Source organism: Haliaeetus leucocephalus, unplaced genomic scaffold (genome assembly GCF_000737465.1).
Source record: "Haliaeetus leucocephalus isolate CR32 unplaced genomic scaffold, Haliaeetus_leucocephalus-4.0 Scaffold687, whole genome shotgun sequence".
Lineage (NCBI taxonomy): Eukaryota > Metazoa > Chordata > Aves > Accipitriformes > Accipitridae > Haliaeetus > Haliaeetus leucocephalus.
Window position 1 is genome coordinate 4371605 of NW_010973123.1, and position 12148 is coordinate 4383752.

The 12148-nt window shown below is 46.8% G+C and overlaps 1 protein-coding gene across 1 annotated transcript; it reads left to right on the plus strand.

The window, feature by feature from the left end:
- Nucleotides 1-1445: 1445 nt before the first annotated feature.
- Nucleotides 1446-11249, plus strand: TACR2 (tachykinin receptor 2). The gene is made up of 5 exons (XM_010580011.1): nt 1446-1849; nt 5402-5596; nt 8815-8971; nt 9581-9777; nt 11057-11249. Exons 1-5 carry the CDS (start codon nt 1446-1448, stop codon nt 11247-11249), a joined length of 1146 nt encoding a protein of 381 aa, XP_010578313.1.
- Nucleotides 11250-12148: the final 899 nt, after the last annotated feature.

Below are 12148 nucleotides of genomic sequence, written 5' to 3' on the forward strand. Positions count from 1 at the left end.
TTATGTTTATGTCCTTTACTGCAAAGCTGACAGCGAGCAAGAGCGCTGTGCTCTGAGCAGAGACAGGACTCGGGGGTTCCCCTTATCTGTCAGGACCAGATACTCCTTCTTGCACGCATGAGGTCAATAAGTCTCTACAGCACACGCTGGGAAAGGGGATGCAGCGGTCCGAAGGGGGAACGCCCCTCGTTCAGCACCTCAGCATCACGGAACGTGGAGGCTGGGAGCTGAGGCTCCTCTGGATGTTTCTATACTAGAGAGCAGCCAGAGAAGGATTTCTGGAGCTCCGGATGAGATCCTGGGTGCCAACTTCCCACTGAAGCCTCATTAGAAATCCCAGCTCAGGTCTGGCCTTCACAAATGCCTCTCTCCTGGCATTATTCGCTGGCAACTCTTCAAGCACCAACAGGACATGTTGACGTAATTTAAATAAATTAAATCATACCAAATCTACTAAATATGGCCGGTCATATTATAAAGGGCAGTCACCATTAAGTAAAACTTATCAAAAACGCGGATAAGCCTCCAAATAGTTGCAGAGAGCAAGACCACCTTGCTAAAATTGCACCAAATATATTTTGTTTCGTTCTTGCTATGAGAGCTCGCAGGAAGCCAGGGAGGGTCCTGGAAACACAAGGATTGCAGGACTGGTAAACCTGGCAAAGTAGCTACCCTTGCATTTAAGCCTGTAGAATCCTGACATAGCAGCATGTCCATTTCAGAGATTATTTCAAAACAGAGGGGGGGGGGAGAAATGTTTGAAGTACCACTTTGCTGTGTTTGATTTGATGTCAAATTGGTTGTTTAGTTTTTGCCTGCAAGAGACTCCACCTCCTTTCAAAGTTCCCTTAAACCCTGTAGATAATTTATCCCAGTACGGCTCCTGCCTCGCACTTAACAGTTACACGGGCAAAGAAAACCAAACGTTCTCAGTCCTGCTGAAGAGGATTCAGATACCTGGTGCCTTGGAAAACCGCTGCCCTGAAAAAGAAGGATTTCCACTTGGATTGAAGCGTTCTCTGGCTTGATACTTCCATTTGTATTTTCTTGGCCCTAAAAATAATCTAAAAGGAAGACATCGCCTCTCACGGACCTGGAAAACACCTTCCTCCCCTCCACCACCACCCCCTTTTTTTTTTCCTTCCTTTTTTCTTTCTTTTTTAGAGGAAAAAGAAACTCAAGGGGGAGAGTTGTTCTTTAGTTTTTGCTCTTCAAGCATAGGTTAAAATGCCAGGCAAGGAGGAGGCCCTCGGTATCGCTCAACTCCTCCTCAAACTGCATTGCATCACTTGGAAAACAGGACGAGAGGACATGAGATATCTCATCCCAATGCCTTTTTAACGGCACTTAGTCATATGCATGGGGATTCATAACACCAGCATCTACTGCAAGAAAATGAACAGACGCCAGAAGATTTTATTTTACACTTAGCTGAAGAAAAAGCCATGAGCACATTTTCCGTTTTAAATGCTAGCAACATTTCGCAGGCTGACTCCCTCGAGGACAGTGGCAATTGGACAGAGGTAACCCAGTTCACCCAGCCGGGATGGCAAATCGCTTTGTGGGCTATCACCTATTCCTTCATCGTTATCACATCCATCGTTGGCAACGTCACCATCATCTGGATTATTCTTGCGCACAGGAGAATGAGGACCGCTACCAATTACTTCATCATTAATTTGGCTCTTTCGGATTTGCTGATGTCCGCTTTCAATACCATCTTCAATTTTATTTACGCCAGTCACAACGTCTGGTATTTTGGCGAGGAATTCTGCAGGTTTCAGAACTGGTTCCCCATCACCGCAATGTTTGTGAGCATTTACTCCATGACAGCCGTGGCTGCAGAGAGGTAAGAGGTGAATGGAGAAGATAAGGTCCAAAAAGTCCATTGTAAGTTATAAAAAAAAAAAAAATTATTGCAATACTTTGGGCAGTTGGCCCCCACCTACCGTATCATGTTCCTTATCAGTAAAGTGGGAGGAGTGCCAGGCAAATAGACGACGGGGCTAGATGCTAGTTCTGGCATGAAAGGAAGGCTCTTCTGTTTTATCCCTGGTCTGAATCACACCTGAATCTGTAACAACTGGAAGTGGCTGGTATTTTATTGTTCCCATGTTACTGATCATAAACTGTTTCCCAGTCATCCTGCAAACTCATATTTTTTTAACCAGTAGAAAGAGCCGTCATTTGGACAGAGCTGGAGCAATACGAATATGCTGCCGGATGCTGAAAGTCTCAGCATCCACAATCCCGCTTATGAGTCCAGCAAACCACCAGAAATAATGGGAAACAGATCAGAAATGGCAGAGTCTGCTCCAATAGTTCACAAGAATGACTTGTTCCAAGAGGGAGGAAAGTAATTACAGTGATTTTATTTGACTTCTGAGGTAATTTGGTATTTTCATAATACACTCTTACATCTGCCAAGTCTCTTTTACTCGAGCTTAAATTTGTGGAGTCTGAATGTGTTTACAGTTCATTGTTAAGTAGCGTGATGCTGGTTTTCTTTTTACTAGAAAGTGGCCAAAAGGCCATGGGAATTTCCTCTCCTAAAGGCAATGGCATGTAAAAGAAGTAGAGGACCTTAAACTCCCTTCGAGGCTCTCTGCCCTCTTCCCTCCACGCTCCCGTCCTCCCTCCGTCTCTTCCTTTTTCTGCCTGGCGCTGGGAACGTGTGTATCTTCTCCATCCTATGTCCCTGCCGCAACCCCACGGCGAAGGTCTCCCCCCGGGCAGCCGGACCCGGTGTCCAGAAATACCTGGCGGCTCTTTATCGAGCCTTCCTGTTGACTTTGCAGTTTCCTTCGGGTTTCCTCCGTTCCTTATCGAGCGCACGTATCCACGAAGGGCCCTTCCAGCTCCCTCGGGAGCGGAGCCAGCGTCCCTCCGGAGCCATCCGAAAAGCATCGCTCCGTGAGTCATTGGGGTCGCTTTCGTAACTCCCGGCCCCGCTCGCAGCTCAGTTCGCCCCAGCACACCCAGGGAAGCAAGCGATAGACAAAGCAAACCAGATCAACAAACTACCAGGAGAAAGAAGGCTTCGCCCCACGTGCACGTAACACCCAGTACAACCTGCACGGGAGCTGGGGATAAAGTCCAGCACGGGGCAGTGGCCCCTGTGGTCACTGGAAGGTTCACTAATAAGCACAGGGATGAGCGATGTGTTTCTCAACCTGCAGTTGTCCAGATGAAAGCCAATCCCTATTTAGAAGCAATGGCAGCTCACTTTTAGACTCGAATACTCTTTTGCTGTTTCTGGCTTTAAATCAAGGGTCGTTGGTAACTGCTATTTTACACATGCGGTCTGCCAAAGATTGTTTGGGGTTTTTTTTAAATAAATCCATTTCAGCCTCTCCGCATGTCTCCCTAGTCTCGTTCCTTGGGGACTTTTGGTGAAAATACCTATACAGCCAAAATCTCTTTAGTCACATGGCACAGATCAGAAAGAAAACTTGGCATCTCACTGCCAACCATATTTAGCTATTCTTTGCTTAACCTTAAAATAGATCCTGACACTGTCTCCTGGAAACTCATGACTTCCATTTATTGTTATGAGAACTTGCGTCCACTCAGGCTCCATTGTTTAACTTTGAAGTTTCCTTTGAAGTGGTTTATTGTAAGGAAGGAGGCTAAGAAGCGACAGCTCTGTAAGTCATCTTTGTCTGCTGTGGAAAAGGCACTGGCGATACTGCTCACCGTTGGGTTTAGGACTGCTCTGCTTCTCCGTTTCAAGCTGCTCTGCTACACAGAGCAGCTGTTTCCACCGCACGCTTTCCGCAGTGCTCCAGGGAGAAATGTAGTATATCAGCTCAAGTTTCACACTCCAGTTAGCAAAGTCTCCTAGGCCCTCTTCAGAAAGTGTACAAGAGTGTCCGAAATTCAGCTTGTTCTGTCTGCGGGGGACGAGGACCGCAGGAAGGGTGCCGGGAGCGCGGTCCCAGCATCCCGGGACGTCACAGGGAGCGGGGCACGGAGCGAGGGCACGGGGAGCACGAGTAGCAGGGGGTGCAAAGGCAGCCCTGCCACACAGCAAGAGCAGCCAGGAGATCTCGGCAGATTCAGTAAATCTCCCAACCTGCAGGAGCTTGCCTAAAAGCGCGGCTGGCCTCAGGGGTGCACCCCTGGCTGAGCCTGGCAAAGCCTCCACGCAGCAGCCCTGTAACACCTTCGGTGTCTGCAACACGGGCTGCTGCGGCGGCACGGCGGGGAGCACCGCTTATACCCAGGTCTTGCCATTCACCGAGAGCCACAGATCGTCGATTTGGGCACTTCTGTGGGCAAATAGTCTGGAGAATATTCACCACTTGACTCCTTCCTGACCAGATTCAAGTATTGTATAATACTGCCTACAACGAGCGAAAGGAAAGCAAGGTGACATGAAAAATTTATAGCTAAATACGGCTCTCCTGCCGTGCAGTTCTGGCTTACTTACCGTCTGTCCGTGCAGCCGCCCTCTGTCCTGCAGCAGCAGCCGGGCAAAGCTCCTTCCCAACGGCCTGGCCAAGAGACAGCACAGAGCTGGTCAGATTTTTGCTATGAAAACTAGAAGGCAATTGGCATTTTCCACTCTATTTTGCCTTTGTAACAACCATGACAAAGAGTACAGAAAGCATGACAAGAAATGCGTAATTGATTATGTACTCGTTACAACGCCATGCATTTCTACACGGGGAACTTAAAACCAGAGAGCGCCCCGGGCTTGCAAGTAATCTAATAGTCAGATGTGCCATGAGGGCTCTGAGCAGGTGTGGGACAAAAGGGTCAGCCTTTCCCTTCCACTGCAAGCACAAATGCGCAAACATTTACAGGCAGAGGTGGATGGCACAAGAGTTTTCCATGGCTAAAAATCAGTGGGGAAAAATTCAGGGGAAATGATACTCGAGACCCCCATCTGCTGTTGCGATAATACAGGGCATCAGAGGAGATTGACATCATTAGGGGGAAACAGAGTGTTTGGGGGGTTTTTTTGGTAGAGGAAGGAGAAAAGGGCATGGTATTATACAGTGCATAACTCCAAACTAACATGAACAGTTCACAGCATGAAATTTCAGACCAAACACATAAAGCATTTGAAGAATTAATTTTTTAAAAAAGAGAAAAAAAAGAAAAATTCAAAGTAAGGGCAATACTTGCGAAGACAATATGCGGAATGCATAGATGACTCTCTCCTCCTCACACCAGAAGCATCCATCCACGTGGGTTTAATATATTCTGCCCTAAGACTTGCAATCATTCTCTTCAGAAAGAATTTAGCTTCTTCTAATTAATTATAGCCTGGAACCTATCAAAACGTCTCTATAAATAAAGCCCACTATACCGTCCTGGTGAGTTTTTATACTTGCTGTATTTGTTGTATAGTTTACCAATGCAACTGTAAAAGCATTACCTATTTTTCTTGCAGGTACGTGGCAATAATTCATCCCTTCAAGCCCAGGCTCTCTGCTGGAAGCACCAGCATCATCATCGCGATAATCTGGCTGGTGGCATTCGGGCTCGCCTTCCCGCAGTGTTTCTACGCCGAGATCATGATGGACAACGGAACGACGAAATGCATCGTCGTCTGGCCTGATGACGTCGGATCCAAGCACCAGCTCACGTAAGAGACATGAGAAAACTCCCAGTTCGTGCAAAAGTTAACTAGAAAATTAATTTCATCTCCAAACTGTTGGCTACAGGCAGTACTGGGAGAGAGGGCAAGGGGGAACCATGCAGCAGGGGAATACGGGTCTGGGGCAGCCCATCTAAGCTCAGTTTAAGCCATCTGGGGAAAAAGCTGCCGGGTGCTCATGGCTAAGGGTGAAGAAGGGTGATGCGCCATCCTCCCCTGCTTTGAAAACTGGTTATAAGAGCTAGAAACCCTAGATACAGGGCTCGGTGGATTTAAGAGAAACCAGAGCGAAAAGTCTCTCAACAAGCAATAAATCCTGGTTCCAAAGATTTTGGATTTTCTCCCTCTGTCAGGCAGGAAGAAACTGGGTATGCTTAATGCTGAGAAGCCACATAATTAGCTAAAAATTATGCTGCTCTTTGTGGAGAAAAAGAAAGGAGAAGAAAAAAAAAATTTAGGAGCATGTTTCAAACATCCTAAGGTTTTATAGACTGACTTATCTGGGCACACATCTGCGCTCCCAAAAGCTCCTAACCCTCACAGCAATTTCCTCCTGCTTTAAAGCAAGATTGTTTAGACAGATGAAACAAGCCATACCCTGCTTTTAGGGGATCTGCTGTGATTAATCATTATTCGAAGCACATGATACACACAGCAGTTTGAGAAATTTATCAAGCAAAACATATTTATGTGAAGTAGTAATGGAAGAGCTGCGGAAAAGGAACAAATCAATTAAAAAAATGGAAACAATTTTTCAAACCAAAACCAAGTGCTAAACTCCCCACATCCATTCTCCACTGTGAACGCTTTTGCCCAGCTCCACGCACCAGGGACATTTTTTCCTTCTCAGTCTTCACCTCTGGCAGACAGCTGGATGCCTCCTACATTTAGTTACTACAAAACTAACTGGTTTTCACACTCCTATGTGCCAAGTTCCAGGAGCTTCATGTAAGTTTGGCCAAGCTGCAGCATATTCAGCCACTGGCGGTCAGTTGTCCCTGGTCCCCAGAGTCACAGAAGAGCAAAGAGTAAAATCAAGCTCGCATCATGTTGGCTGATGTTCCTCCCAGGGCTCCTTGGTTGGCACCCCATGGCACACACTGGGGAACACGGTGTGCCAGGCTCCTGTCAATTGAGAAGGAGGGATAGTAGATAATCACTTATATGTAAGTCACTGATGACTATATTATTCAGATAAAAAGCGTGAGGTTTATCCCTCCCGCATTCACGGTTTGGGAAGGATTGAAATGAGAGTTTCCCAGCATGCTGACAAACTCTCTGTGGGCTGGAAAGGCTGGTCCTGAACACGGCAAATAAGGGGGCAGGTTCTTTCTGGGATCCCCAGCTGAAGAGCAGCAGCTCCCAAACACGATACATCACTTCATTCACTAGCTTGGTCTCCCTCAACAGCCTCAGATTTGCAGGTTTCAGTAGCTCTCCTAGAAAGGAAGTTGGAAGCAGCGCTCCCCAGAAATCATCTTGAGTGATGGATCTGTTGGGACAGATGCCTGCAATACAGACCAGGGAGAAAAAAACCACATGCAGCCATTCATGTGCTAGTCCAAACATCAAGGAAAAGAAATACTAAGAAACCCAAAGGAAAAACAAAGAAATGGAGATCCGGGTTCCTCTTTTGACTGTGGGTCCTCCAAATCCTTTGTAGTTGAGTAAAACCAGCCTTCAAGATTTCTAGACTTCAGAACAAAGAAAAATCCTTTTCTGCAGGAAAACCATGTATAATTATGCTAGAAAAAAAAGTAAAAAAACCAACAACCAAACAATGCACTACTGTGACTGCCAGTGCCTGAGAAATATGGGATATGAAGAGACTAAATTTGTAGAAGTTTAACCAAAATAAAGAACCTTAACCACAGAGAATTTTTTTTCAGGTGACAGGTTAACTTTGCAGCAAAACTACAAGACTAAAAGTTTCTTTTTGTCATATGCTCAAGCTTAGGCTCCCATCCTCTCCTCCTTCTCCCAGGGTGGGAACTCTAAAAGGGCTTTGCTGCGCTCCACACATGGTATTAGACCTTCAAAAGAGGTACCGCTCTGAGGACAACTGGGAAGGGTGGAAAACGGGCAGGGACAAACTTGCCACATTTCATAAATATAGTATTTTTTTATGGGCAGCCACCGCTCAGATATTTGCAACCACCCCAAGGAGCAAACACCACCGAGCGCCCCGACACCCATTTTGAGAGCGCTCCGCAAAGCAGTTGACCCCGCTCGCTAATGCGGCCGGTAACTGCGGAGCGTTGTCATACTGAGAAAGACCGTTTGCACCCAGCCTTTTGTGGTCATTGCCAGCAGCGTCTGCCAGAGCCCTCCTGCCTAATCCTAGTTTTTACACTGTTTATGTTAATTTGACAGCTGCTGTAACCAAGTGAGCAGGTTGTTCCCTCCCCATAAATGGTGTTCGCTTAAAATAATCAAACCCCGGCATGAGGTAACCAGCAGAAGCTTGTGGGGTAACGTGGAAAGCTAGGAAGGGCTGAGCTAAAATACAGCCGAAGGAGATGCCAGCGCTTTCGTCTGGAGCAGTAACCACGTAGCCTGTTGGTGATACGTAATTGTGCGTGCGCACACAAATAAAACCAGCCAGAAATGCAAATATAGCAATGACTGCCGCTCACTTTCCGCATGCTATAAGCGGGCAATCTTCCTTCCTCGCTATCTGCAGAGTCTTCCCTGCCGACTTTGTGCCCCCCGTTAGCAGCCAGCTACATTTTGCAGTCCCTGATCCAGGTTTTTTCACTGTTGCTGAATTAAGCTGTTGGCACTACTGCATTTGTCGAGTTACTCTGTAGTTTTGGGGGTATTCCTTTTCCATATCTGTGATTTAAGGGTTCATATTTTTACAGCCCCAAGTCTCAGACATCTCTCTTTCCTGGCTGCAGTGGGATAGCAAAGTTCAGAGCAGGTGGCCGTGGACTGTAACCCTCTGATAAAAGATAAATGATATTACTCCGTCTTGAAAGAGCAGTGAATCCAAGTCCAAGGACTAATCATCCCAACACAAGAGAGATGAGCTTTTGCTGTTTACAGAAGTCCCTGTAACAATGTTTGTAGGCAAAATTTCTGCTTCTTCATGCTTTGGGGTTGAAGTTAACGGGAGCCAGACATACATGTCCAAAAGACAATTTCTGGAAGAGCCCTTCAAGAGAAATACTGACTATGAAAACGTGCTTGTTCTTCTTTTTCAGGTATCACATTGCAGTGATCGTGTTGATTTATTTACTGCCTTTAATGGTGATGTTTGTCGCATACAGCATTATAGGAATTACTCTGTGGAGCAATGCAGTTCCAGGCAACCACCTTAACAGAGTCCGCTACAAACACCAAGTTAATGCCAAAAAAAAGGTCAGAAGTGAAACTTAAAAACAATTACCCTCAGCACACCAGCCCTGCTGGCTCCAATTCCAAAAGAGAGCTCGCATTTGATGGAAAATCTTGTGGGATTGGGTATGAAAGGTTGACAAAATATTTGGGCCAGGGGTAAAGGGCATCACTTGGCGAGTATGAAAAAAATGGTCATCTACACGCACGAGCCAGCCTCCAAGGAAGAAAGGCTCACATCGGTAGGCAGCAGGCCAGTTCCCAGCAGTCCTTAGAGAGTAAAGCCTGGCGTCCAGTGAATCTGCAGGTTGCAGGATAAACCAGGGAAAAAGCTCTGGACAGGGTGGAGAGGCTTCAGAGTAACAGCAGTTATAGCATTTCCCTCCAATGCAGATGCAAGCAGGTCCTCTGCAGAAAGTGCACTCGGTGCACCGGGATACACTCGCTCTAAACTCTCTCCCTGTTCCCAGTTTCCATCACCAGGGCTGGTTTCTTTGCCATAGCAGCCCAGGTCTACATACCAGACACAGCACTTCAGGAGGGCAAAACAGACCCAAAACAAAAGCAGCGTTTCCCATTCCCCCAGCGATCACCCAGAGGCCCAGGAATAACACCCTGGTTTTGTTTCCCTAGTTTGTGAAGACCATGGTGGTAGTTGTGATCATTTTTGCTGTCTGCTGGCTGCCCTATCATATATACTTCATCCTGGGGAGCTTCAAGGAAGACATCTACCAGCAGAAGTACATTCAGCAGGTTTATCTCGCAATCTTTCTCCTTGCCATGAGTTCGACGATGTACAACCCCATCATATACTGCTGTCTAAACCAAAGGTGAGTAGCGTGTGCACAGAGAAAGCTAAAATCTCAATCTGAAAAAGCATGAATCTCCAGAGGTGAGAACAACTGTGATTTTCAACTGCAGTCCACAGGCCGAGCAGACAAAGTTAATTTATACTCTGCTACTAACCTGAGATGAAATCTCTGCGAGTGAGATTTTAACTCAACCCTCAAGATTTTCTGCCTCTGAATAAAGCGCAGGCAGCAGGCGTACGATCAGCGCAGCCACACTTGCACCCATTTCCACACGCAGGCTACCTTATTTCCAAGAAAGGAGGAAGGAATCTGTAATCCCTGCAACGCATCTGCTGACCTAATGCTGGGCTGGCTCGGTCACCCGCTCCTCCCAGGCCACCCAGCCCCACGCAGGCACCGGGCTCACCCCCCCGTGGGGAGCAGGATTAGCCCACGGGTGACCTGCCCAGAGTCCCATCTAGGCACGCTGCCACGAGTGAGCGGCTGGGAGAGCGCAACCCCATCGTGCCAAGAGATGTCTCTCTTGCTCTGCGCTGAGAACGGGCTACTCTCGGGACGCTGGTGCAGCCGAACGCTGAACGTGGGACGCTGCTCTGGCCGCCCTGCAGATCTCCGTGCCAAATCCTGCCTTCGCATCCCACCGCCAGACCTCTCCCTAACCCGCATCCCTCTTCAGCCCAGCTGCGTGCACAGGGAGCTTTAGGAGTAATAAATGGTTTACCTCCTCCAGCACCTCCAGTGCCGTTTCACTGGGATTCCACCAGCAAAACGCCTAACTCCAGAGCGATGCTAGGAGGCTCACGCCTGGAGAGCGTTTCAAACAGCCCGTAAGCTCGCAAAAGAAGGCAGTTTTGCAGCCCATTCAGCCAATCTACATTTAATGTGAAACACCCAAAAGCATCCTCCTCTCTCAGAAAGGAGACAGCTTCCTCATTTAATTACTCATGGTTTTTTAAAAAGCTTCCAGGGGGTAAACATCTGTATTTTCCTCAGATGCCCTCCTCACAAATGCTGTTATTAGCATGGTTGACACCATCTACTGAGCGCATCAAACATCCTGCCGTTTCACTGATCTTAATATATTTACTTAAAATAATAAGGATATCTAATCATAAACTCCTATTGCTCTTCCCTCCGTGGTTTTATACATTTAGCTCTTCACCTCACTCCTTTGATTGCCACAGAAATTTTTTATTGCCACGGTCATTCAGAGGTAGAACCAAGTCATGCATTTGTTCTTTCTCTGTGCAATTAAAAAGATCATTTCACCATTTAATCTCTTTTCTTACATTTACAGGTTTCGTTCTGGCTTCAAATTAGCCTTCCGGTGGTGTCCGTGCATAAAAGCAACTGAGAAAGACAAACTTAAACTTACAACCCCATCTCTCTACCAGACAACCCGTAGGAAGTCGAGAACAAGTTTCAACACAGAAACTCAACTGAATGAGAAAGAGAAGACATCATTTATCCTCACCCAGCTAACGCTTTGATTTTCTCCTCCCGGTTCTGGCTCTATCCTAATACACCATTTCAAGGCAGCAGATTTGTAGAAGCCCAAGGCAGCTCTTTTCTTCTGGAGCAACTGTTTCCTACGGGACTGTTTCAGATGCCATCAGCTTTGAAAGCAGTCTGCTGATAATACTAATATCCACGTAGGTCCAAATATCACCCAGCTATGGATGCAAGTTCAGCCCTCCCTTACACCAACAACTGCAATTACAGAACAGAAAGATTTTGTCCATAAGGTCAAAAAAGCAGCGAAGTATACCTGAGGCAGTGCCAATCAGTAGAATATCAATTATTCTCTTCCAGATAGCGATCTCCTTTCTGTTCCACCAAGACACTTAAATCTGGAAAAGAGGTGATGGAGCAGAAATGGAGGGGCACATCTGGCCTGGTCTGGATGGACCCTCGGGGCTGTGTGGGCAGCAAAGTCCCATGGCTCAGCAGCCCCAAGGCGGACAAGACTGTGAAGCAAAGCTTGTTTAGAACAAAGGCGAATACTAACACATCCAGACTGAAAAGCCCGCCCTGCAAATTTTCTGAGTTCTGGGATTTTCACGCCTGCAATTTCACCAGTACCATCTCTCATCAGCTGAAAGCGAGAAACAGTTCCTTAAGATGGCATCATTGCATGGATTTCTATAACCTTGTACCAAAATACAATGTCATTTTCCTATTAAACTGCACCCAAGCGATTCCTCCAACTTCACGTAGTTAATTGTGGTGCCTAATTTGGAGAGCGAGGCTCTCTGAAAAGTCAGTAGCCAGGTGTGAGATGCTCACTGGCTTGGTCAGGGCTCATGGATCCAATCTGAATCCACCTCCTTTACCTCCTCTTGGTCTTAACCACAGTCTGACCCATTGCTGTCTTTTCCGAAATAGTCCC

What these genes read in the sequence shown, in the direction of transcription:
- TACR2 (XM_010580011.1), top strand. Translation starts at nt 1,446, where the DNA reads ATGAGCACATTTTCCGTTTTAAATGCTAGCAACATTTCGCAGGCTGAC. An exon ending in GGATCCAAGCACCAGCTCAC is followed by an intron (nt 5,597 to 8,814) that starts GTAAGAGACATG and finishes CTTCTTTTTCAG; the next exon opens with GTATCACATTGCAGTGATCG. An exon ending in AAGTTAATGCCAAAAAAAAG is followed by an intron (nt 8,972 to 9,580) that starts GTCAGAAGTGAA and finishes TTGTTTCCCTAG; the next exon opens with TTTGTGAAGACCATGGTGGT.